The sequence below is a fragment of the Nothobranchius furzeri genome, chromosome 18 (genome assembly GCF_043380555.1).
Source record: "Nothobranchius furzeri strain GRZ-AD chromosome 18, NfurGRZ-RIMD1, whole genome shotgun sequence".
NCBI lineage: Eukaryota > Metazoa > Chordata > Actinopteri > Cyprinodontiformes > Nothobranchiidae > Nothobranchius > Nothobranchius furzeri.
Window position 1 is genome coordinate 39057688 of NC_091758.1, and position 27659 is coordinate 39085346.

At 43.9% G+C, this 27659-nt stretch overlaps 1 protein-coding gene across 1 annotated transcript; it reads right to left on the reverse strand.

The window, feature by feature from the left end:
* Positions 1-1898: 1898 nt before the first annotated feature.
* LOC107392601 (serine palmitoyltransferase 2) lies at positions 1899-27102 on the reverse strand. The gene is made up of 12 exons (XM_015970486.3): positions 26834-27102; positions 21834-22028; positions 20785-20939; positions 20243-20391; positions 20046-20170; positions 19845-19938; positions 18530-18635; positions 18199-18418; positions 7396-7522; positions 5346-5481; positions 5131-5260; positions 1899-2688 (listed from the first exon to the last, which is right to left on the reverse strand). Exons 1-12 carry the CDS (start codon positions 26957-26959, stop codon positions 2572-2574), a joined length of 1680 nt encoding a protein of 559 aa, XP_015825972.3. The 5' UTR covers positions 26960-27102; the 3' UTR covers positions 1899-2571.
* Positions 27103-27659: the final 557 nt, after the last annotated feature.

A 27659-nucleotide genomic window follows, 5' to 3' on the forward strand; every position in this document is an offset into this window, starting at 1 on the left:
CGACCGAAATAAAATCCCAAAGAAGACCTCATCTTTATATCGGGTTTGGGAATATCAGAGGGATTTGGGTTTTTCAATTCTCTGGATCTTTTGGATCGACTGAACGTCTTCTCAGGAGAAACGCCGAGTCAGCAGCAGGGAATAAAAAGCCTCTTCAACACAACCGCATGTTTCAGGTAGTTTTAATGACAGTGAAGCTCTACATTAGAATATTCAGTTGTCGTGTTCCTAACAGTGCCTTCCTATTCCAGTTAGTGGTAATGAAAGGTCTACCTACTGCCAAAGACAAAATAAAAATATCAACAATCCTAGTCTGACTCCAGTCTTCTTAGAAAATATTTTATTTAAAGGCACTGGGGGTTTCAGGAAACATTTCTGACATGTTAGATATGCAAAAAATAAACTAAATGATTCAAAAAGTTGAGTTTAAACAAAGCTATAAGAATCGCCTCCTGCATCAGGCGATTCTGCCTTTATTAAATTACAGATTAAGACAAAACTGTAGAAGTTTGGCCGGAGCAGAGGTGGATTATCCTGCAGGTTATCGTTGTTTGGCTGGGTTACTGCTTCTGCAGAAGCCCGATAAACACCTAATCGTTTTAAATCAGGTGCAGCAAAGCAGGGAAACATCTAAAACCTGCAGGACAACGATCTCTGGAGACCGGGGTGGGAGGCGCTGTTCTAGGACAGAGTCCTGAGGTCAAACGGTTCAAAGGAATAAACTTCTGTGATGAGAACATTTTCATGTAGAGATGAATAAATACTGAAAAACAGGAAGAAAAGAAGCAGCGGATTAACGTGAGGACTGATGTAAGAGTGGTTTGGGCCTCAAAGGCCACCATCTTGTCTGTTATAGTTGTGTCTCTGCTTCAAAAAGTCAAAGGGCCATCAACAGCCTCTTGAAGTCACCAAAACATTGAATCAGGTGTATTGAAGCAAAGAATAATCTAAAACCAGGATCTCCAATCCTGGTCTCTGAGGACCTCTAACCATACCAAGCATGTTTTTGTTATTTTTCTGCTCCAACACACCTGGTTTAAAGGCCGAGTCACATGTTCAGCCTGTTAATCACCTGCTGAGAAACCTCTAAAACACGCAGGAGTGACTCTAGAAGACCTGAGGTTGATGCCTCTGACTCAGAGGATTATGCAGATTTTAGTTGTTCTACAAATTAATGATTTAAACAGTTTCCCCAAAAGAAATAAACACCAGAACACACGCTTGCAGAGCAGCATTCATTAGTCTGAAGGTTAACAGGTGTGTTAACCAGGCGTGTGTGTGCGCGAGTTAACAAGGATTGTTTGTGTGTGCGTGCACTTTAACCAGGTGTGTGTGCATGTTAACCAGGCATGTGTGTGTGCACAAGTTAAAAGGGCTTGTCTGTGTGTGTATGTGCATGTTAATCAGCTGTGTGTATGTGTGCATGTTAACCAGACGTGTGTGTATCTGTGTGTGTGTGTGTGTATGTGCATGTGCATGTTAACCAGGCGTGTGTGTGCGCGAGTTAACAAGGATTGTTTGTGTGTGCGTGCACTTTAACCAGGTGTGTGTGCATGTTAACCAGGCATGTGTGTGCACAAGTTAACAGGGCTTGTCTGTGTGTGTATGTGCATGTTAATCAGCTGTGTGTATGTGTGCATGTTAACCAGCTGTGAGTGTGTGTATGTGTGCATGTTAACCAGCTGTGTGTGTGTGTGTGTATGTGCACGTTAACCCGTTGCCTCCAGTAGGATGGGAAACATCAGAAAGTCTTCGTGTTTTGCTGCTGAATAAAACCAGATGAAGCCAGAAAAAGCAGAATTTTGCACCAGGTTTGAGCTTTTTGAGACACAAACAGAAACAGCAGAAATTTTTTCTCCTCATGAATGAAACTAAATGTTTTGAGACGACTCGGTGGCTGACTTGTTTTAGTTTATTCTGACTCCAGCAGAAAGACTTCTTCTTTAATGTTCTGCTCCAGAAAAAGTTCTTAAGCTTGTTTTTACAGCTTAAGAAAATATTACCATAAATTATTCATCTCACTGTAACGAGCCTTAGATCTGAAAAACAGTCTGAAGAAATCAGAGAGAACCGTTTTTCAGCAGCAGGGGGGTGATGAAGAGTTCATCTGCTCATGATGAAGACCAGACCAGATGATGTCATCAACGGTAGGAGGTCTGTGGGACAAGTCATCTTCAGAAAGTATCTGCAGCTTTTAGCTTCATGTCAGAGAAGAACAGGAAAGTTTGCATGAATGGAACTTTGGTGCCCCCCAGCAGCTGATGTTGAACCTGATCAGGTCAGAACTGTTTGGTCATGTTTCAACCGCTCTGGCCTCCTCATGTTCCTCTAAATCCACCCCCAGGAAGAGTTCTGACAGCTGACCAGGTCCAAACAGGAGACTTGTGCTTCAGTACAAACGAGGAAACGTTCAGAAGCTTCAGATCCAAATGATCCCATCTCTGGAGAACCGAGGAGGTCCAAACAGGATGAAAGTGTAACTAACGCACGCATACAAAGAGGAGAAGTGGCGTTTCCGTGTATGGTTGTCTCATCCTGTGGGGTACCCATGATGCACCTGGAGCACCAGCTTTAGCCGTCGATGTCCTCGTACAGATGATCAAACGGCCGCGCTGACGATGCCGGCTGCCTGTGACGAGAGTACTTGAGCTGGAGGAGGTCTCCCACCTCACCGATCGCACTCAGAGCCTAAAAACATGAAAACAACAGAATTCATCTTCAGACCCGTTTTTGGTTCCTCACAAATATTAACGCATCAGCAGTTTTGAACTCTCCGCCCCCAGGAGGTTTGCGTTCCCACCAAAACAAAACGACCCGCTGCGTCTGAAGAAAACCAAAATGACAGACCAGGACAAAAGCCGTTTTATGGTTTTCTTCTCTGTTCCTGTAAATCTGAACAGAACCGGTTCTTTCACTCATTCATCACTTTTACTAAACAGCATCATGGCTTGTTCTTCAACCACAGAAACACACATCTCCTTATCTAGAATCACAGACTTATGCCACCAGTGAAAAACCTTTTAAATGGTTTCATCAAGCCTGGAGCCTTTATGCACCCAGCCGAGTTTGCTGTTCAGGTAAATCCAAACAGACGTGACCTGCTGCTACACCAAGGTTCCAGGTGGGGGACGCTAGCGCTAAGTTCTAACGGCGACTCCAGCTAACACAGTTTGTAAATGCAGTTTAAGCAACTTTTTTGTTCAAAGTTTCACCACAAGATGGCACTGTGATTTTGTTAATGCCCTAGAAAGTTTATTTAACATGTTTATTTAAAGTATGATTTTTCATGTTTTCAATACATTTCGTAGCATTTACAGGTGCATAGAATTAATACTTTTTGATATTTGAGTAATTTTGAATTGGTTTATTTTGATAAGGTGTGTTTAAGAGCGCTGTGATGTCACTTCCTGTATCTCGAAGCTTCGGAGATTTTATTGATGCGCACGGACAAATTTGTGCCAGTTAAGAACATTTGAGAAGAAAGTTAAGTGTTTTCAAGTCTACCGGTTTGTCTACTAGCAGGCCAAAGTGGTATGTTTATTCTTTATTTATAAACTCTGTATGTTAGCAAACTTAAGGCAACTAACTTGTTAATTTGTACATGATTTATGCTTTTTCATTAGTTCTACGGTGTTCATGTGGTGTAAAGATTAAGAAGATGCAAGACCGCATTAAACATCAGTAAAAGGACCGCTCGTGTCTCTCGTGTTTGTGAACAAGCCGGCACACAGTTTATCCCCTTAATCTATCGGCTAAGTTTCAAACAATCTGAAGTGAAGTCATAGAAGAGTCGAAGTGAGGCTGATGCTCTTTAATTCTTATCCCGGACAAGCCCCCAGTTTGTTTTGGTCTTGCTAATAAAACTAGTGGGTTGATATGTAAAAAGTTATTCATTTACAAATGAAACAGTCGGGGGTGAGAAGAAGGTGAAACAGAAGCTTCCAGGTGGTGCTGGATATCATCGGGTTTGGTTCTGGTCCTTCAGACTGCAGCTACGGTTAAAGGTTGGAACCAACATGAAAACCAGAGACACGTGAACCTGAAGACTGCTTTCCCCGGGCCACTGGACATCCTTGGTTAAAAACATGACAGATGAAACGTGTCAGAGGTCACCCGAGGTCGTCGTGGCTGTGTCCCCTCGATCTATCGGCTAATTTTCAAACAATCTGAAGGTCGTTGGGTTGCTTTAGGCCTCAACTTTAAAGGTTAAAGCTCTGAGGAGACACCAGGCCCAGCTGGTACCAGTCAGAACCACTCCAGCTGGCCTGTAGGAGGAAGACTGTCAGCGCAGACTCCTGCTGGGCAAATCCAACTAACAAGCTGAGGAACTTTGAAACAAACTTTCCACATGTGTGAGTTTTGTAATTAGCCTCTGGAGCTACGAGCTGCAGAAACACAGAACAATTCAGACTAATTATAGGAATTTTAACAAGCAGAGAGAGTTTCTCTCTGAATGGTTACGACTGGTTCTACTGGGGGTGGGAAACATGGGGAGGAACCTACTCAGGATCCGTCCAAATCAATACGGCTGAAATTAACAAGTTCAAGTCCAAACACTCTCTTCTACATGAGAAAAAGACCTGCTTTTACACCCTGAATACAAAGTGGGATCTGAGGGAGTCTGTTGCCACGGCGACAGGGGTTTAAAAGGAAAAATCTACAAAAACGTTAAATTTATGTGGTAATAAAATAAATTCTAATTCAGTGTGGATTAAACGTCAAAATCTTCAAGAGGAATAAAAGAAACACTTTGATCCTTGTTTCAGTCATGATGCGTTCAAAGTTCCTCGGAAATCTGATGTCCAACCATTTTTATTCAGGAATGACGAAAACAATTAAACTAAAGAATTCATCTCAAACAAGCAGACACTGAATAAAAGTCCTGTGGGTCCCCGGAGGAATGTGAACAACTTCAGATTTTCAAAGTAAAATCCCCTCATGATGGGAAACTGAGTCGTTCACGTTTGGGGCAAATCTTTAAATTAAAATATTCCCACAGGATTGATAAGGGTCTAGACTAGCAAACAATGAATCTCTCTAAAAACAAAACTAGAAAACATCCATGAGGAGGAAAATCTCATCCACAGCAGCTGCCCAAGTCCTCGGAGCCTGGCTCGGGCGTGGACTCACCCTGTCCAGCATGTCTTTGGAGTGAGCGGCCGAGATGCAGAAGCGTGCCCGCGACTCGATGATGGGCGTGGCGGGGAAGCCCACCACCACAACCCCGATGTTCCTCTTCAGCATCTCTCTGCCAAAGGCTCTGATGGGAGGGGCAAACAGCAGGAAGTGAGTCAGAAATTGGACGAGGACCCGGTTTGCAGCACACCGCTGAGGTCCGGACTCACCCGATCTTGGCGGGCATGTAGAGCATCATGGGAACGACGGGAGAGTCGTTGTTGCCATAGATGATGAAACCCATTTCTCTAAGCTTTTTGCGGAAGTAAACTGTGTTTTCTTCAAGCTGCCGCACGCGATCGGATCCTGAGAGGAAAAAACAGCACATAGGAAGTTCATCAGGGCTCGGATTCTGGAACCCGACTGATGCCGTACCTTCATAAAAGTAAAAACGTTTCATATCATCACATCAACAAATAATTAAATCTGTGTTTCACTTTATTTTAGGCTCATAAAATTCTTTGAATGCATGCTCTTATTTTGTCAAGCCTCACATATGACACACACTTCCGCTCTTCATTCTAAGAAGCAAAGATGGCAGAACGAAGTCAAAACACACCGGCTGAGAAAGAGGCAAGTCTGCATTACCGCTCCTGCTCTCCGTGGGCTATTGCTCCCATAAGATTTTATTCCCAGGGTCGCTCCCATTACTGGCCAACATACCGTCCATAACTCTGGGCAGACACTGCAACCCCGTGGTTGATCATTGGCGGTTTTAAACAGGGGCCCACAGGGGCCTGGGCCCCTACAGAACCGGCCCTGGCCCCTTTATGGCCCTTGTGCTGAAGAGATCAGATTTTTTCCCCCCGCGCTGCCTCGGAGACGGGAACTAATGCGCTGCAGCGTTTCAAACGGAGCCTTTAGAGCGCAGCACACTCTGTGGACAGAACTGTTTAACCGGTGGAATTTTGAATTTAAGATTAAAAATAGTTTAAATGGGACCCAAAGAAATTCTTGAGGACGACTAACGGAAAAGACGCTAAGAGACGAAGGCAAGCAATACAGTTTATTTTCCCAACATAAACGAATTTCCTTTGGCAAAATTGTGCACAAGCACAAAATTAGTCATATGGCGACGACAAAAAAGAATTTTGATATTGCCCTAATTTTTCCCTTTTTTTCTTGCGCCCCCATGAAAAAATACTGGCCCCACTGTGGCCCCCTGGAAAATTTGGCCTAGAAGCGCCCCTGTCGCAGATAGAAAAGGAAGTGTGTGTGTTTGGGAATATTGTCTCTTCTTCAGAAACAAACATCTTTATAGTGATATTTTTATATTTTGCCTAAAGGAAAGCTGAGATGAAGCGAAATACAGAAAAAAAGAATTAGGTTGGGCTGAATACGCTTTTGCTTTATCAAACACAACAATATGGGATTATGTGACTTCGATACGCTGAATAAACAAATGTTCACAGAAAAACGACTCATCAGTGATGGACCTGTGATTTATGGGTGCTGCGAGTCGGTTCTCCTCTACAGGTGAGCTCTCCGAGAGGCTAAAAAGGAGAATTATTCAGTAGAACGTTGTTGGTTCTTTCAGGAGATGAAAGCAGACGTCTGACAAGCAGCTGAACGTGTTTCTAAGTGTGAGAAGATGTCAGAGTTACAGCATCCAGACACCTTTGGGTGATCACGCCTTTTCTCTGAAATGTAATTTCCGGCTCCCACAGGAGGCCGAGCGTTCACATCAAACAAACCGTCAGCGGGCTCGTAAATTTAGCCGCACCTCCACACGGGGCTTTAATGAATGCAGAGCGAGCCGAGCTTCCCTCTGGAAAAAGTTCATTTTATACTCAGACTTTTAGAAACAAGTAAACCAAAACAACCAGCAGCCAAGACTCACATGATAAAACCGTTTCAGGTTCAATACACAGATTAGATTAAATCAGGGATTAAAATAAATGCAGAAAACATAAAATCTGCATGAAAGTCTTAATTTAAATGTAAAATAAAAATTACATTAATGACAGTGTTTTCTTCTTTTCACCACAGATGAGTGAGGTTTGTTGTAGAGGGTGATGCTGCCCCCTGGTGGTGAAGGATGAGACTTACAACAGATTCTGAGTCTGTTATCATTAGTAATGACATAATTCTGCAACTGTTTTCAGAATAAAGGTTTATTCAGATCAGACTAAAACACATAACTGATGTAAAATCGGATTCTGCTGAACTCCCTGTGACATAAACCATAAACCAATGTTAATGAGGCATGTCAGACCGTACCTATCGTTGTTCCATCTTCTCCCATAATGCACTTCATAGAAGTGATGATTTGCTCCACCACAGGAGGAGACATGGAGGTGGCGTAGACGGCGCTGTGAGAGTTGGAGCGCAGGAAGTCGATCAGCTCCTGAACCAGACAAGACAGAAAATCCTCCTTAAAGATGAGCTTTCTTGATGGCTTTAGTGAGTTGCTGAGCAATAACACCAACACCAATAATACGTTTAAACGGTTCATTAAAGAAGATAAATCGAGAATAAATAAAACCAACATGGACATCCTGAAGCAGCAGAGAACACGCTGAACTCTTATTTTGAAAGGATGTGTTCTTCCAGCAGTAAAACATGGAAAACCCTGACCCTGTTAAAATCATTTAGTATCTCAGATCTACAAACATTTAAAATAAAGAGTTGACTGAGTTGTTGGTAGGTTAAAAAAACCTCGACACCGTTCCTTTAACCTTTTCAAACTTTTTAACTCCAGTTGAAACTCCTAACTAGTAGGGAGGTGCATTGCTATATCATGATACCAAGAGCCTGATGTAATGTTTAAGACTAAATTTAAATAGGAAACTCCGGCTAGACGCCTCCAAGACACATGATTATTGTGTTCTGTTAATAAAATGCTGCCACCTAGCTGTCTGAGCTTTAATTGCACCACACAAATGAAATAAAATAAAGGTTTACATGTAATTTCTCAATAGAAAAAAAATCGATACACTGCTTATAAAAATGTTTTCTGCATCAGATGCCATCATCCAGCTGCTTCAACCAACCCACTGCCATCTGGACAAAGCAGGCAGCACTGTGAGGGTCATGTTCTGCGATTTCTCCAGTGCATTTAACACAATTCAGCCTGATGTTCTTTGCCAGAAACTCCAGAAGACACAGGTGGGGGCCTCAACTATCACCTGGATTAAAGACTACCTGACAAACAGACCACAGTTTGTGAGGCTGAAGAACTGCACATCAAACCAGGCGATCAGTAACATTGGAGCACCACAGGGTACTGTACTCTCACCATTCCTTTTCACCCTGTACACCTCAGACTTCCAGTACAAGTCAGAGACCTGTCATCTACAGAAATACTCAGATGACTCTGCAGTTGTCGGGTGTATCAGAGATGGACAGGAAGGGGAGTACAGAGAGCTGGTGGAGCGCTTTGTGGCATGGTGTGGAAACAATCATCTGACCTTGAACGTCAAAACAAAGGAGATGATTTTAGACTTCAGAAGAAACAGGGTGGAGTCAAACACTGTTTCCATCATGGGAGAAGAAGTGGAGGTGGTTGAGGAATACAAACACCGTGGAGTTCACCTGAACAACAGACTGGACTGGAGAAAGAACAGCGAAGCCGTTTACAAGAAGGGACACAGCAGACTGCACTTCTTGAGGACGCTTAGGTCCTTCAATGTCTGTAGCAAGATGCTGCAGATCTTCTACAAGTCTGTTGTTGAGAGTGTAATCTCTTCAGCCATCGTCTGTTGGGGTAGCAGCATCAGAAGCAGGGACCTGAAAAGGCTCAACAGCCTAATAAAAAAGGCTGCTTCTGTTCTGGGGACGACTGTGGAACTGCTGGAGGAGATAATGCAAAGAATGATTCTCCAGAGAATCAAGAAAATGATGGACAACCCTGAGCATTCTCTTCACAACATGTCCGACAACGGAAGAGTGTCTTCAGTCAGAGGCTTCTTCAGTTTGGCTGTGTAACCCAGAAGCTAGAACCTTAATGAGGTATTAACTAATTGGCTTACTAATATGATCCATCCTCAATTTAGATAAAATATAAAATATAAATTAAGGAAATTAACAATACTAATTAATAGATATCTAATTAACTAATAGATAATTTCATAATGAATTATTGGAAGGGTGAATAACTAAAATAACGAGTTTAATATTAAACATCGGTTAAAACAAGAATCTTGAACATCACTAACAGAAACAGAAGAGGAAAGCTGTATACTATTGGTCCAGGTGGGAATCTGAAATTTCATTGGCTGAGAGAAATAAGTCCCGCCTCCGCGAAATAAAACCGTGCGACGCAGCTGAGCGAGAGGAGAGACAAACGGCTGTGCAGCACGCAGATACAGAAAGCAAAGACTGAGCGGTTAGAGAGAGAGAGAGAGAGAAAAAAAACAACGGTCGAGGCCGTGAAGAACCCTGATTTGGGTGCCGCATAGATAGAGGGAGAGGCGGACTTGACTCCTTCTAATAAGAGCTAGGAACTTGGAACCAACGCGATTTGTGTGGAGACGACAGAGTGAACCAATCCTCTGTAGGAGGGAACCGTTGGAGCGCGTTGGCTGGGGTTTTTTTTTTCCTTGGGTTTGATCCCGACTCCTATGATCACTCACTTGGAACGAGAACTGGATTTCTTCCTGACGAGGGAGATGGCGAGCCTTAACCACTGAACGAACCAGGACATCTCAAGTAACTGAAGAGCAGACTGCTCTCTTCTGTGAACAATCTCAACGGTGTGGTAGGAAAAAATCGCACCACCGGACTCTGACTTTCACCCCAAGCGTGGGGATTTGACTTGACGCCGGCTGACTTGTGACTCATATGATCAAATCTCATACCGACCATTTTACTATTGTCGATTGTTTTCATCTGTTTTTGTGTGTTATCTTTATGTGTTATATTTCCCATTATTATTAAAATTTAGTATATAAACCGTTTCATGCTATACCCGTGACTCCAGTCATTCTTAAACAACCTCCAATTCTCCCCGAACCTAATTATTGGCCCATTTGTTTATTTTTTCTTTTAATTATCTTATTGTATCCTGTAATCCGGTTACATAAAACTTGGCGAGCCAGCCAGGAGAATTGTAGAGTTGTTACCTTAGCTAACCATTGACTGACATCATAAGAGTGCCTGGAGGTCACAGTGGTTTGCCATTTTGGCATTATTGGTACTTTTGAGTGTTTTAAAATGGAAGTTGTGAAAACAGAAAAGGTCAAAGTTTCAAATGCTGTTTTAATCAGTGGGTTAACTGATACAGACCTTGATAACGAAGTCTTTGGGTTTATGGAAGGATTCGGACCAGTTAACAGGCGCATTAAGTTACCAAACTGTGATCAGATTATTGTGGAGTTTCAACATGAAGCCACTGTTAAGGAATTAAAGAAACAATGTTTACCCTATGACAAACCTTGTACTAGGAACCCAGATGTTTTCTTTCATATTCAAGACCTAGCCAGCGCGTACAGTCTAGAAACTAGCACATCTGCCACTGATGCCTATCTGTCAGAGCTCAGGGACATAGCTGCGCGTAGCAATCAATCATTTAAAGACCTTCTAATGGAGGAACTGGCAAAAATTGGGGAATCTTTAGGAAGGGATACCCATGCATCTGAACCAGTCACTGAACCAGAGCCAATGCTCCATAGTGACCAAGTTACATATTCCCTGCCTTTAACACCAGAAGTTAACTATATGAACAACTCAAAGGACAATTGTCCACCTACAGAGACTGGAAAACAAAACCCTTGCATTCCACCAAATCTTCTAAACACACCTGAGGTTCAGCGAGTTATTGTGGAACACATTGTTAAAAGCAGTGAGGTTATCCCTCCGCCTACTTCACAATACAGACTAAAACCGTTCTCAGGGCGAGTTCCACACCCTTCTTTTGAAACTGACTATGATACTTGGCGTAGTAGTGTAGTGTTATGCATAAATGATCCTTCACTCACCAAGTCCCAAATTGTACGAAGAATCGTGGAGAGTCTGTCAGCCCCAGCAGCGAGCATCGTTAAAGCTCTTAGTCCAAAATCCGACCCGGAAACGTACCTTGAACATCTCGATTCAGCTTACGCAGCTGTCGAAGACGGCGACGAGCTCTTTGCTCGCTTCTTAAACACAAACCAGGACAGTGGTGAAAAACCTTCCGATTACTTTCAGAGGTTATACACCTTGTTAAACCTAGTTATTCAGAGGAATGGAATTTCCTCCAGTGACGCCGACCAGCAGCTGCTCAAGCAGTTTTGCAGAGGCTGTTGGGACAGCTCGCTGATTTCAAACCTGCAACTCGAACAAAAGAAAGACAACCCGCCTCATTTTACAGCACTTCTCCTCAAACTGCGCACTGAAGAAGACAAACAGGCTACTAAAGCAGCACGCATGAAACAACACTTAGGGGCACAACGAACTAGAGTGTATTCAAATGTGCAAACAACATGCTCTCAGAGTAAAAACACTTGTGAACTGGAAATAGATGATAACTGTGATGACTTACGCAAACAAATCGCTGAGCTCAGGAGCCAAATTGCACAGCTTAAGGTTAACAACACAGATAAAAAGGCAAAGAAAACTCAAAAAGAGTCAAAACCCCGTGTGGGGACTAAAATTCCAGATGAGCCCAAACAGATTCAGCAGATAACAGCAGTGGTGCCCAGACCAAAGCCTGGATACTGTTTTAAGTGCGGAGAAGATGGGCACATAGCTTCTAGCTGTAGCAACGAGCCAAATCCAGCACTAGTTGCAACTAAAAGACTTGCTCTTAGACAGAAGCAGCGCGAGTGGGAGATGTCAAAGCCAATTGCTCAGTCTCCTCCTTTAAACTGGTAGAAGCTCCTATCGTGGGACAGATAGGTGCTAAAGTAGAACCAAGTCCCTCTAAGGAAAGGACAGAGAGACTTTTTTGCAAGCCAGTTCATGCTCATTCAGTGCCAAAACTTCCCAAAAGATTAGTGGGTGGGCGATGCACAGCTACAGTCTCAGTTAACAGTGTTGAATGTAATTGTTTACTGGATTCAGGGTCCCAGGTAACCACCATTGCCAATTCTTTTTACCAAGAACACTTACCTGACCTCTCAATTAAACCCATCAGTAATCTGTTAGAAGTCGAGGGCGCAAACGGTCAAGCAGTTCCTTATTTAGGATACATAGAGATAAGTGTCACATTTCCAAAAGAGCTCGATCAGTCTGGACTTGAGTTACCTACCCTTGCGTTAGTGGTTCCGGATATAAGCTCAAACTCTGATACACCACTACTCATTGGCACAAACACACTCGATCCTTTGTATGAGCAATTGTCTGCCAATAACTTACCTGATTCCAAGGCACTCTCTTATGGGTACCAACACGTGCTAAAAGCCTTAGCAGTCAGAAAAAAACAAAGCAAAGATGGACGAGTTGGTGTGGTGAAGCTTCGAGGGAGAACCCAAGAAGTTCTCCCTGCAAATAAAAAACTGTTACTAGAAGGGTTTATGCAACCCAGCCAAAACAAGCATGAGCCTTATGCACTCATTGAACAACCCACCAATGGTTCTCTACCAGGGGGTATAATTGTAGACTGTTGCCTCATTTCCTTACCTTCACATGGTCCATACAAAGTACCTGTTGTACTAAGAAACGAAACTAACCATGACATCACATTACCCACTAACTGTGTGATCGCTGAGTTAGTTAAAGCCGATCGTGTTATGCCATATCCAGAACCTGACAAAAGTGATCAGAAAGTACTTGCGGCGTGTAGTTCGCAGCAACAGACTTCACCTTCAAACCCTCCTCTCAGTTTTGACTTCGGTACTTCGCCCTTGTCCGAAGAATGGAAAGGGAGGATCACCAACAAACTTAACACTTACTCCGATGTGTTTTCGCACCACGATCTTGATTTTGGTCATACACAACAGATAAGACATCACATCAACTTAAAAGACGAGACCCCATTCAAACAGAAATCTCGGCCGATCCATCCACATGATTATGAAGCCGTGAGAAAACATTTGGAAGCCCTCTTGGAAACCGGTATAATAAGAGAGTCGGAGTCTCCATTTGCCTCACCAATAGTGGTGGTTCGGAAAAAGAATGGTGAGGTACGTCTATGTATAGACTATAGAAAGCTTAATCTGCAAACCATTCGCGACGCATATGCCCTGCCTAACTTGGAGGAGTCCTTTTCTGCTCTCGCTGGATCACAGTGGTTTTCTGTGATGGACCTCAAGTCAGGTTACTATCAAATAGAGATGTGTGAAAAGGATAAACCTAAAACTGCTTTTGTTTGCCCGTTTGGGTTTTATGAATTTAACCGTATGCCACAAGGAATAACAAATGCTCCAAGCACTTTCCAACGGGTTATGGAAAAGTGTATGAAGGACATTAATCTGAAGGAAGTGTTAGTTTTCCTAGACGACTTGATCGTCTTTTCCAACTCCTTGGAAGAACACGAAACCAGACTTTCTCACGTTCTTGAACGGCTTAGAGAATACGGACTCAAGCTATCACCAGATAAGTGTCGTTTTTTCCAGACATCTGTGCGTTATCTTGGACATATAGTATCTCGAGATGGCATAAAAACCGATCCAGATAAGGTGGAAGCACTCAAAACATGGCCGAAGCCTCAGACTTTGAAGGAACTCCAATCTTTCTTAGGATTTACCGGTTATTACCGACGCTTCGTTAAAGATTACTCAAATATTGTCAAGCCACTAACATCTCTCACGGCTGGTTATCCACCCAAACGGAAAAACTTTAAAACACCACCATGTAGATCAAAGTACTTGAACCCCAAAGAACCCTTTGGGAATCGTTGGAGCCAAGACTGTGAGAAGTCCTTTCAAACTATTATTGAAAAACTTACCACTTCGCCAGTTCTTGGCTACGCTGACGCAAAACTCCCATATCTAGTACACACAGATGCTAGTACGACCGGACTCGGTGCAGCGCTATACCAAGTGCAAAACGGTGTCACACAGGTAATCGCTTATGCAAGTCGCGGTTTAAGCTCTAGTGAAACTAGGTACCCTGCGCACAAGTTGGAGTTTCTGGCCTTAAAGTGGGCCATAACAGATAAGTTTCATGACTATTTGTATGGGAACACATTCACTGTCATTACTGATAATAATCCGTTAACTTACCTCTTAACAACGGCAAAACTCGATGCAACGAGCTATCGTTGGCTAGCTGCGTTGTCCACCTATAATTTTGACATCAGATACCGTGCAGGTACACAGAACGTTGACGCGGATGGCCTGTCTAGGAGGCTGCATGATAAACCTGAAGACAACTCAAAATTCACTGAGGAATGCCAACGACTAGATGAGTTCCGATCTCATCTTTTATCCTCTGTCAAAGAAGTCGAGCTTCAACTTCAAGCCGAAGCAGTGAAGGCAACATGCCAAAAGCACATGGTCTTGGATGAGACTGATTCTCCTTGTGGTTTAGTTCAGTCACTTGCCATGTCTGCAGCGGCCATTCCAGACCTATTCCAGTTGGAAGACAATAGTGACAGTTTCTTTGCTGTGCCCAAGTATAACCATGCTAACCTTGTCTCCTTGCAGAGGAAAGATCCAACCATTGGCCGAGTCATTCAGCTGCTTATGACTGACAATAAACCGCCAACTGATACTATTGCAGAACCCCCAGTGGTTCTTAACCTTTTGAGAGAGTGGAAACGGTTCGAGTTTCAAAATGATTTACTGTACCGGAGACGCCAATTAGGACCAGAGACATCATTGCAGTTAGTCTTGCCTGATTCATTACGTTCAACAGTCATGCAAAGCCTACATGATGATATGGGGCATCTTGGGGTTGAACGTACGACAGATCTCATTCGGTCCCGTTTTTACTGGCCAAGAATGGCTAGTGATATCGAAATCAAAGTTAAAACTTGCGAAAGATGTATCCGTCGGAAGGCCCTCCCTGACAAAGCTGCTCCAATGGTGAGTATTACCACCACCAGACCTATGGAGTTAGTTTGCATGGATTTTCTCTCCATAGAACCAGACAGTAAGAACACTAAAGATGTCTTAGTGATTACAGACCATTTTACAAAGTATGCAGTGTCCATCCCAACCAAAGATCAGAAAGCCACCACCGTCGCGAAGAACCTGTGGGAACATTTTTTAGTCCACTACGGGTTTCCTGAGCGTCTTCATAGTGATCAGGGACGGGATTTCGAATCACGTACAATCAAGGAACTTTGTTCTTTACTTGGTATCCGTAAAGTCAGAACGAGCCCTTATCACCCTCGTGGCAACCCCGTTGAACGGTACAATCGTACATTACTCAGCATGTTGGGAACTTTACAAGCCACTGAGAAACATCACTGGCGCGATTTTGTAAAACCACTTACTCACTCGTACAATTGTACAAAAAATGACGTGACGGGATACTCTCCCTACGAGCTAATGTTCGGTAGGCAGCCTCGGTTGCCTATAGATATTGCCTTTGGGTTACCGCATTTGAACAAGCCCTCTATAACTCATTCTCAGTATGTTAAAGAACTGAAGAGTCATCTGGAACAGAGTTATGACATTGTCATAAAAAACTCTCAAAAAACAGCGAGGAAGAACAAAGAACGGTTCGACAGAAACATTCGTGAGTCCACACTAGGTGTGGGAGATCGTGTTTTAGTCCGAAATCTTCGCTTAAGAGAAAAGCATAAATTAGCAGACAAATGGGAGCAAACAGTGTATATAGTTCTCAAACAGATGGAAAACTTGCCAGTATACACTGTAAAACCAGAGAACGGAGAAGGACCCAACAGAACACTCCACAGAGATCTTTTACTGCCTTGTGGTTTTCTCTCTTCATTAGAAAATGAAACAGAACGCGTTACGAAACCTAGCAGACCTCATACAAGACAGAGTTCAGCCTTAGAACCTGACCCAGATGAGCCACTTGACGAAGAGGTAGATGAGTTTTATTACTCTGATCTTCCACAAGTGCTAAACCGACCATCCTATCAAATAGCGGTCACCTTGCCAAATAGGGAACTCATAGCAGATTCAGGACCGGTAAATAATATTCAACAACAAAACACACTATCCTTACACACAGGGGATCGCAAGGAACCAACCTTAGCTGGTAATGAAAATGCTGAATTGTCCTTACTTGACAAAGGCATCAACACCGAAACATTCTTACCTGACAGAATGAGTGAAACTGCGACATTCTTACCTGAAAGAGTGAAAGAAGCAGCAACATACTTACCTGAAAAAACGAAAAAAAACGAAGTATACTTACCTGACGTAGAAACGGGGGATGAAACTAACACAAACCTACCTCAATTGGATGGTGTCCTAAAGTCGCAGCAACGTGATGTAAGTTTTGAACCCATCATACACGATCAGACACATACATCTGAAAAGACCAAAGTCTTAGAGAATAGCTCATCAGCTCTGTCGGAAACAGAGAGCTCACTTCGTCCTGTCTCAGTTGAGAATCAAACCGAAACGGATGAGCATGATACTGTGCAACCAGAGATGTATGTCAGGAGATCTGAACGAAGTAGTCAGCCTCCTCAAAGACTAACTTACTCTCAATTGGGCAATCCACTAGTGACCGTAGTTAGGTCCCTTTTCCAAGGACTTAATAAAGCTTTTATTGACTCTCTTACTCAAGAAGTTGTGTACCCCGTAGAAACAATGCACAGGGACGTGCATGATATTTAATGGGGGAGGATGTAACCCAGAAGCTAGAACCTTAATGAGGTATTAACTAATTGGCTTACTAATATGATCCATCCTCAATTTAGATAAAATATAAAATATAAATTAAGGAAATTAACAATACTAATTAATAGATATCTAATTAACTAATAGATAATTTCATAATGAATTATTGGAAGGGTGAATAACTAAAATAACGAGTTTAATATTAAACATCGGTTAAAACAAGAATCTTGAACATCACTAACAGAAACAGAAGAGGAAAGCTGTATACTATTGGTCCAGGTGGGAATCTGAAATTTCATTGGCTGAGAGAAATAAGTCCCGCCTCCGCGAAATAAAACCGTGCGACGCAGCTGAGCGAGAGGAGAGACAAACGGCTGTGCAGCACGCAGATACAGAAAGCAAAGACTGAGCGGTTAGAGAGAGAGAGAGAGAGAAAAAAAACAACGGTCGAGGCCGTGAAGAACCCTGATTTGGGTGCCGCATAGATAGAGGGAGAGGCGGACTTGACTCCTTCTAATAAGAGCTAGGAACTTGGAACCAACGCGATTTGTGTGGAGACGACAGAGTGAACCAATCCTCTGTAGGAGGGAACCGTTGGAGCGCGTTGGCTGGGGTTTTTTTTTTCCTTGGGTTTGATCCCGACTCCTATGATCACTCACTTGGAACGAGAACTGGATTTCTTCCTGACGAGGGAGATGGCGAGCCTTAACCACTGAACGAACCAGGACATCTCAAGTAACTGAAGAGCAGACTGCTCTCTTCTGTGAACAATCTCAACGGTGTGGTAGGAAAAAATCGCACCACCGGACTCTGACTTTCACCCCAAGCGTGGGGATTTGACTTGACGCCGGCTGACTTGTGACTCATATGATCAAATCTCATACCGACCATTTTACTATTGTCGATTGTTTTCATCTGTTTTTGTGTGTTATCTTTATGTGTTATATTTCCCATTATTATTAAAATTTAGTATATAAACCGTTTCATGCTATACCCGTGACTCCAGTCATTCTTAAACAACCTCCAATTCTCCCCGAACCTAATTATTGGCCCATTTGTTTATTTTTTCTTTTAATTATCTTATTGTATCCTGTAATCCGGTTACAGCTGCAACACTGACTGCTACTGGAGATCCTTCCTGCCAACAGCCATTGTAATATACAACAACTCTTTGATGACTTGATTATTATTATTATTCTGAGCTACTACAGCAATCAGTTTCCCTCTGGGATTAATAAAGTGTTTTTGAATTGAATTGAAAGAACATGAAACGTCGTAATATTTCATCGTATCGATATTTTCTTACATCCCTACTATTTTTATTATATTAAGACCTCACTGAAACAGACTAATGAATGATTATTGATGCAAACATTAAAAAGTTAAATTAGAGCCTCACTTTTCTCCCTGCGATGTACCCCCCCGCAGCACCGAAGCTTTTAGTGAACGTTCCCATCAGAACGTCTACATCCCCAGGGTCCAGGCCGAAGTAATCCACTACACCACGCCCCCTCCGGCCCAGTGCCCCGATGCTGTGGGCCTCGTCCAGGTACAGGTAGGCTCGGTAGCGCTTCTTCAGGGCGACGATCTCCGGGAGGCGAACTATGCTGCCCTCCATGCTGCAGGAAACAATCCGGTTAGAGCGGGTTCGTTCACCGTATCCATCTATGTTCTCAGACTGTTTCAGGTCTAATAACGTGTAAGGAGGTAGAGCCAAACCCTTCAGGTACCTATAAATGCCCTCGACCACGATGAGGATCTTCTTCCAGGGTCTGTGGGTCCTGGGCTGACCGTGAACTATGGCTTCTCTCAGCAGCTTCTCCAGGCTCTGCATGTCTGACAGGAAGAATCAGAACAGGAGTGAAACAAAAGTCACTCCCGAGTTTCACACGCAGGCGGAAGCAGCAGACGGAAAAACGATCGGGTCAAAAAAAGCCAGTCTCTTCTACGTCATGGGGAAAATTTGTATTCATGGCCCCGCCCACAACAGCTGAGGACCCCCACAGGAAGGAAAGGGCAGGGCGCATCTGGGCTAGCAGCAGCTAGCCATTAGCAACGCCCCAATAAAATAGAACTCCCTCAGGCTCGTGTTATAAGTGGCGATAAAACGCTGCATTTTTATATCAAGAAGAGCAAAGCAGTGGAAGAGTCATGTTGCTGTTAGCCAATCAGAGGCGAGATGCTTGCATGTCGTGAATAATAATGAGTCTGATTTATAATCCTGTCGTTTTTCACCTACCTCACTCATCTGATGAACTTCTACCCCCTGAAACAAGAGCACCAGAGCTTTTCCCACAGCAAACGACTCACAATCATTCATTCGCAGCAGATTTATGGGCTCGACACACGGGAGGCGACATCGCCTCTCCTCCATTCATTTTCAGTGAGACGTGCGCGACAAAGCGATAATCGCGGGTCTCCCTCCTACTAAGCGAAACGCGAAAAACGTGCGTGTGAAATTTTGCACTCGTGCACGTGTGATGCACAGGCGACCCAGCGACGCGATCCCAGAAAGTTGAAACATTTTCAACTTTTCATCGCTGTCGCTCGGACGAGGACCAATCAACGGAGGTTTCATTCACTGACCAATGAGCAGACAGGATGCTCCGCACATCTCCGAGCAAACATGGAGGAGAAGTTGATTATTATTATGTTTTATAGTAAAATCAGAAGTAAGATTTCACATAACTCTAGCAACACCTTGTGAAACATCATATCTACCGCTTTATTAACTCTGAACCGCTAAATAACCTTAATTCCCTCCAACCTGACACAGCCAAACAAAACAACGGAAGTTTCGATTTCGCCATGGAACAGAACGCGTAGACGGCTTTGCCGCTGGCCGCTGCCGCGGATCGCCTCCCGTGTGTCAGGTAATGAAAGCGACAGCGACAAATTTCGCTGATCGCGGTCGTTTGTCGCCTCCCGTGTGTCGAGCCCATTAGTGAAAAAAATCAGCGAATGAAAACTTTAGATAAGTGAGGTCGGAACACAAACAGAAAACTATTGTAGACAAAGTGAGACAAGGTCCCGTTTCAGACTGACTGTTGTGTTTAAAGACTCTGACGGTGGAACAGGAGAGTCTGGCTCCGAGGACCAGAGAGGCGTGGTTCAGCTCATCACTCAGGATCAGGCAGCCCTGCAGAGAACCGAACCAGAGATGTCAGGAATAGTTTCTGATGGGAGTTCTGCTGATCACTGATTAGAGGAATTCTGTGGGATAAGCGAGGATCAGACGAGCCTAACTTTTCCAGAAAGAGCTGGAATGTTCATGGAGTTGGTGGCGAAGCCCATCCCAAACACCATGGCCGACTCCACCCCGAGGAACTCAGCTACCAGTTTCTCCATCTCCTCATGTTTGTCCAGGTTACCTGAGATGATCAAAACAGAGGCCGATGAGTCCAGAAGCGTAGATACGTGTGTGTGCGTGTGTGTGTGCTTACCAATCTCCTGCCTCGTGCTCGCCAATCCAACGCCATACGTCATGGCGACTTCAGCAGCAGCATCAGCACACACGCCTGTGTTCTCAGCGAAGCCGAGGTAATTATACGAGCCCAGGTTAATCACATCCTTCACCACGCGACCCGTGTGCCTAGGGAGGGAGGGGTGGAGAGAGGAAGAGGGCGGAGAGGTCATGAAGGGAACCGGCGGAGCTCTTTTGGACGGTTTTCCACTCCGTTCTGTTGACATGACATCATAACGCACGTGACCTACATGTGCATGTGCAATAATCTAGCCGTGCAAGATTCTTCCAATTCAAGCACTTTCAAGGATTTCAAACACCTGTAAGAACCTGCATGATGGATGAACAGAGAGTTTCACAAACATTTAATCTGAGCTAAACTGACTGAGTGTGTGTGTGTGTGTGTGTGTGTGTGTGTGTGTGTGTGTGTGTGTGTGTGTGTGTGTGTGTGTGTGTGTGTTTCCTCTGAATACATCGTTGTTTGCTTGTGGATGAACATATCTGTTGGTGAATTGGACTCACTCAAAGGTCCAGTTGTAGTCGTGGGAGACTCGTTCCATCAGATCCATCTTGGCTCCCGGGACGCTGCATATCGGCCTGTTCCAGTTGTCCCGGATCCTCATGTACAGGTTCCTGGTGTAAAAGTTCTCAAAGTCCTGGTAGAGCGGCACAAAGTCCTGATCAGAGAGGAACATGGGAGTTGGAGAGCGAGAGAGAGAGAGCTTTAGCTTTTAAAGGAACAAAAGATTGTTGTTTCTGGGAGGAAAGGGGTTGAAAAGAAGTTGTTTCCAGGTCCCTCCTTATAAAACACCACGTGATGCTCCGGGAGCATGCTAGGAGCAGGATTACAACGGCAGGCTACGAGGAATCCTGAGAATGTTTTAAATCTGCTGGACAGAAAAACAGGAATATTTCTCTGCAGGGCCACGAATGAAACGTTTCCTTCACCTAAAGCAAAACCCGAGTCTCCATTTCAGGTTAGAGGAGTTAAAACTATGAGTTATGTTTTCATTTTGTTTCAAACAAACGTCTGAGTCAGCACCAGAACCGACCCGCTCTCATCTTTAGAACCTGGTTAAAGCTAATCTACACGATGAAAATCCTGGCTTTGTAACGAACTTCACTTTAATCAGATAAAGTTGAGATTAACGAAGTTAAACAAATCAAATGTCAGGACAAAAACTTCAGATTTGTCTCCACTGGTTCCGGTCCAGAACCAGAACCAGAACCTCGCTTCATCATTTAGGAGTTTGCTCCAAATCTGAAACCCACAAGTATCTTCTTCCCTGTTTCCATGGGAACGACCTGTGTATTGTGAACCCTCCTTGAGCAGGGGCGTGTCCAGGGAGTGGCCTGGGGTAGCACATGCCACCCTTGGAATCTGATTGGCCACCCCAGGTGCCACCACACTAATTTACCTTTAAATAGTCTTTTCATTGTCCACAAAAGGCTTGGGGGTAAAACAAAAAAGCATAACCATTGGTGCCACCCATGCACAAAGTTGTGCCTCACCTGGGCCACCCCATTTTAAAAGATCTGGACACGCCACTGTCCTTGTGAGACTCTCCTACCTTTTGTTCCTCTCGTTCTCTGGCGATGTGGCACTTTTCGATCTTCCAGTGGCGGAGGAAGTCCCGGAGGTAGCCGAAGACGGTGAGGACCCCGTACCCCATGTAGGTGAGGACGGCCACCAGCATGGGCGTCTCTTCGTAGGACTCCAGGAAAGGCCGGTTATAGAAGCCGCCATGATTAGACGACCTCTGGACCTAAAACACAAACAGCTCTGTCAACATTAAACCCTCGAACCTGAACATTTCCATGGTGATATCATTTATTATTATGGGGTGACATTGTTCTATAAAAGCATTAACACTGATAGTTGTTGTCAGAGTTACCAGCGGCCTCCTCTCCAGTGTTATGAAGATTAATAACCATCGTAACCTTTTCTCATCATTACACCGACTGAGACAGACTTTATCTAAAACACCAGCCGTTCGAACAGCAACAATAACGGTTTTAGAAGAATAAACCATCTAAAGAGCTCCTTGCGCCTGTTATTTGGGCTTAAACGTGACTGGAACCCAACATAAAGATGTTTAAGGACATTATTGCTATGACTTGGTTTTTTCACAACGTTTTAAAGCTTCATATCAATATTTTCATCGTGTTTAAACAGTCGTGTCACAAACGTGACATCACGTTGTAACACAGAGTTTCCCCGGCGGCTAAGCCTGGCGGGCTGCCAGGCTACGCTCCAGTTCGCCTGGTTCGGCCAAGCCCCCACAATGCGGAAGTGAAATAAATTGCAGTTCCACCCTCATCCACTAGGGGCTGGTGTCAGAAACGAGCAAATCCTCATTGACTCCCATGTTAAAAATACCAATTTCACAGCAGAAATAAACATGTTTACAGCCTGGTACCAAAACATGTTTTAGGTTTAAATGATCTAGTTTACACTCATGACAACTCTGAGGGGGGTGAATTTTTTCTCACTCTTCTGTTTAAGTGTATTAAAAGCCTAAAATTCTGTATAATTAATGAGCATCAGACCCACGTGACCACAGAGCTAGCTCCGTGGAAAGGCCTCAGTAGAGCCTCAGTCTGGCTTCTGTGTTTGTGTATTCTTGTTTGGATATTATTTGTGCAATTGTTGGACAAAATGACTTGCTGTGGCATTAATTGCACTAATAGAGCGTCCAAGGAGTCTCCACTTCATTTTTTTCGGTAAGTAAAATTATATTTATGTATTTTAGGTAACTGCCGAGCTGAGCTTAGATTTTAACATGTACTGTTTAACCATGAAATTTAAATGTAGTAGGGTAAAACCCAGTGCATTTAACATAATGCTGCACTTTAGAAAATGGGTTGAAATATAACATGTTGGTGGAGCTGGGTTCCGACTATCAGCTTGTGGAGCTCTCGGGAGACCGATGTTTTCCACCCTTATCCCCTCCCCGCAGCTCGGCGTATCTCTGTCTGATCGCGGCTGACGGCTTTCAGCAGCTTTCGGGAGACCTCTGTGTTCCACCCGGTTTTACCCAGCGGTCAGCCCGGCGTATCTCTGACTCAGAAGCTCTGGTGTTGTGCACAGTTAACTCTGGTTGTAGCTAGGTTGCTACCTCCGCTAGCTTAGCTCCCACCTCCGCATTAGCTTTGGGTTAGCTTCAGGTTAGCTTGTAGCTAGTTAGACCGGGTGTCGTCAGTTGACCCCAGCCTTACAGCCCCACCCTCAGCTCCACCTCTCTTCCCTTTTATGGAATTGTCTGGGCTTGATGGAACCTGTGACACGGTCAAAATGGCGGTGGTGGCCACCTCCCATTTTGGCACAAAAACGTGTTATTGGAGCCTATGGAAACCCATTGTCCATATATGTATATGTTGATGGTTTCAGCACAAAAAATTCATCCAGAGAGTAGCAACAGACGAAAAGATCTGGTGTTTTATTTCCTGATATCTGGACAGCTCTCCTCTGATTGGCTAACAGCAACACGACTCTACCACTGACTCTTGTTTGCTCTACAACGTTGATGTTTTATCTCCACAAACAACACAAGCCTGGAGGAGCTTCTGCTGTGTGGTGGAGTTGCTAATGCTAACAGTTAGCTTCTACTAGCTGAGATGTTCTCCTGGACGCTACAAGGTGAGATGGATGACATCAGGGAGAGAATGTGGTGAACAGTGTTTGTTTATGTCCAGGATTCAGTAAAGTTGACATGAACCAGACAGGTTGACTCGACCTGTTAACCGTGTCAAGTTTTGACCTGCAGTCACAGGAAATGGTCCTGGCGGTTCATCTAAAACAGCTCGGACTCATACGAGCTCCAGGAGTACAGGAAAACTCAGAGGACACACCTGCCTGCTAAACAAGAGACAAACGGGTTGTGCCGAGTGAGCGGAGCACATCAAAACCTGCTCCTCCACAGGCATCCTGCCCGTCTCCACAGTCATGTGACCAGTCATGCCTTTTTCAAATACTCTACTGAATAGAAACGCTGTCATGTGAACCGACTCTGAGGCTTAGTCACCAGAAGCCGGGTGTCTAACGACATACCAGAGCAGCAAAACTTAGATCTGATTTCATTTAATGAAACGTTTGGATCCGCTTCTCAGGGAAAATCTCAGGGTGAAAAACAGATTCATGGTAGAAGTTCTGCTGCGACACATCGGAGGTACTGATGTTAAAGAGCAAGTCACCCCCTACCAGAGTATTACTCTTCTCCCACTTCCTGTTTGAAAAATGCAACAAATGCTGTTGCCTAGCAGACCGAGAGGGCAGAGCCGCTAATACACAGAGGCTCACAATGACATTGTGACATCATATGGTACCAGCTAACATTCTCGGGTACCTCTTAGCCAATAGCGATGGCAGATTTAAATTCAAATGCAGTGCTGAGTTTTTACCTGACAACGGCACAACACTGCCAGTTTAAGGCAGAAAATTTAAATTTTAACTAAAATGCACTAAAGTGTTAAACTATTGACGACACGTGTCTGCAGCACGACTAGACACACATTTATATAGTTTATCAGGAAAAAAAGTTGATTTGTTTATGTTTATTTATTTGGCAGACGCTTTTATCCAAAGCAACTTACAAATTATAACCTATAGGGCATGTTGTGATCTGTGGGGGAAACCGGAGTACCCGGAGGAAACCCACGCATGCACGGGGAGAACACGCAACTCCACGCAGAAAGGCCACAGCCGAGTTTCGAACCTGCAACCTTCATGCTGCAAGACAACAGAGCTAACAACTGCGCCACCATGCAGCCCTTGGGGGTGCATGGTGGCGCAGGTGGATTTGGGGGTGACTTGCTCTTTAAATCCTGCTGCAGACACACGTGATGCTGCTTACTGATGCATCACGATGCTGTTGCACTTCTTCTATTACGAGTGCCATTTCTAAAGTTTGTGGTCAGGAATGTTGGTGTGAAACTGTTCTGCTTTCGTTTCACCGCACCAACTTTGCAGACTGAGATTAATTCAACATCAGAGCGATCACCCAGGAGTCTGCAACAGCGTCTCTTTCTTTAAACATCTTTGGTGTGTTCTTGCTGTGTTGAAATTCTAATTCCATCTTTTGCAGCCGCAAACGAAACGTTGCTGCAGGTAAATAAAACCTTTCTGTGTTTTAAAAAGAACTAAAAGATGGAATTAGCATGTCTTTCTGTCTGAAGGGACCTGGCTCACAGCTTTCACCCAGGAGAGAAAAAGTTATTAGTGTGTGTTGGAAAAAGCTGTTTCAACGTGCGGGCCTGTCTGAACAGGTGATCTGACTCGGCAGCTACCTGAAACGTTTTTAGCTTTAGACCCAGTTAATAAAAGTCTTGTTGCCTCGGTTTTACAAACTCAGATGAGTACTTCACTCTAGAAAAAACTTCATTTCACATCCACAGAAGGACCACCTGTCTTTCTTTGCTAAATTCAAGCTAATGCTAACTGGAATAAACATTTAAGGGAATCAGCATCAACAAGGAACTTCTAGAAGCTCAACGCCAAAGAGAGCAGAAAGCAGCTTCTCGTTAAATGAGCTGGTTTCATCATTATGAAACCATGTCAAGTCATTCTCCCAGTGTTGTTTACTAATGTTCCATGTTTTGCTAATGTGTTTTTATGATAGAAAACAATTGTGACATACTTCGACAACACAAAGTTGCAGCATTTTTACTGCCGCCTGTTAAAACCTCATGGCTCATGCTTAATCTTGTTATTCTTTATCCTTTTAGAACTACTGATTTTATTTGTTTGCAAAGTTAAGACTGAATAAATGATCAGGAATCATTTCTTAAGTTAATTTGAATTCTGGAGATCTTCTGAAGACCCCCCCCCCCCCACCACACACACACACACACACCTGCGGTTTTAAGACCCCCAAGGGGCCCAGATCCCAATTTAGATTTATTAGGAATGTTTTCCAAACATTAGCAACACAATGAGACCGTACTGAATCCACAGACTTCACACACAGTCAGCAGCTCACAATCTTATCTCCTGAGAAAACCATGCGATCTGTAAACAAGCCAACTTCACTGGCAAAGAAATGTAAACAGTCCAAAGATGAGTGACTGATTCTCAGTAGCATTACTTTTCATCTCCTACAACAAATTTGCACTGCATGCACCTGAACCGTGTTTATGAATAAAACCAATACTAGATGCACAATCAGTATTCACTAGTCTAATCCCCCTGAGGAACCCCATTTACCAACACAAACCCATTCATAAAGTTGTCTAGTAGAAATTTTATTACGCCGAATTACACAGAAACTCTTGGTGACTGACTAAAATCAGTATGCTTTATTTTAAAAGGGATCATGACGATAAGGAAGTTAAAACTTCTTAATTACTAGACATTTTACATGGAATTTGGCGAGATTCCTTTAGATGCTCATTAGAACGTGATGGCAACAGACACGCGCGCGGAGCAGGAGGCTGCTTTTTGCGGCACATTTAAAAAATGCAAACATTAACGGTAGTGGCGGAGGTGAAGGTATTTTCCGGTTTTATCGGGCATCAAAGTGGAGGTTTTACCCGCTACAGCGACCTCTCCTCCCAGTGCCAACCCGGGCCTCACCTCTTCCTCATCCTGCTGGCAGCGGTGGACGCTCCTCAGGACGCCGTTCCTGCCCGGTTTCAGCCCGTTCGTCACATGCGGACCCACTTCCCCGTTGGCTGCCTTGGTCAGGGGGCTTTCGGTCATCGCTGGGCGACGGCTGGCTGTTCCGTGACGGTAACGTACATAGGAACACAGAGCCTCCCGGCGGTGTAAACCAGGGACAGTATCCGAGCGAGGCACGTTTACAAACACACACTTGAAACTCTCACACACGCATATCACACACCCATACACACATCACACCCGGTCACCTGAAAATACTAACATCTTTCACGGGAAATCAACGCCCCGTTAACTGTAGCGCCGGTTAAAGGAGGCGGGGCATCAAGGACAGGGGGCGTGGTCTGTTGAGTTAGCTTTCAAATCGACAGCATTTATGCTAATTGCTACAAATAAACTGATTGAAATGACGGATTCGGGGCTGCCACCGCTCACGCAGGGAGCGTCACGCGACTGTTCACACTCCCCTAGCTGCAAGTTCAGACCTAACGACCGAGAAGGGGGAAATGGCGTCCTTCAGTGTTTTTTTCTACTTCTACATTTTGTTCATTGCTGGTTGAATTTAAGCCACGTCATTTTGTAACTGTAACTACACTTGACAATACAGTTTACTTCGATTTTGCTTCGATTTAAGACAACTACTTGATGGTTCAAAGACCAACACATACCCAACTGCATCTAATAAACACACTCATTGATACAGACAAATATCCATATTTTGTTTACAACATTCAATTATTTGGATTTCATAATAAATGCATAAACTACTAAAAAATGATAAAAG

Coding starts and splice junctions, on each gene's coding strand:
- LOC107392601 (XM_015970486.3), bottom strand. CDS start 26,959: ATGACCGAAAGCCCCCTGACCAAGGCAGCCAACGGGGAAGTGGGTCCG. Junction 20,940..21,833: donor GAGAACGAGAGGAACAAAAG/GTAGGAGAGTCT, acceptor CTCTCTGATCAG/GACTTTGTGCCGCTCTACCA. Junction 20,171..20,242: donor GAGCACGAGGCAGGAGATTG/GTAAGCACACAC, acceptor TGATCATCTCAG/GTAACCTGGACAAACATGAG.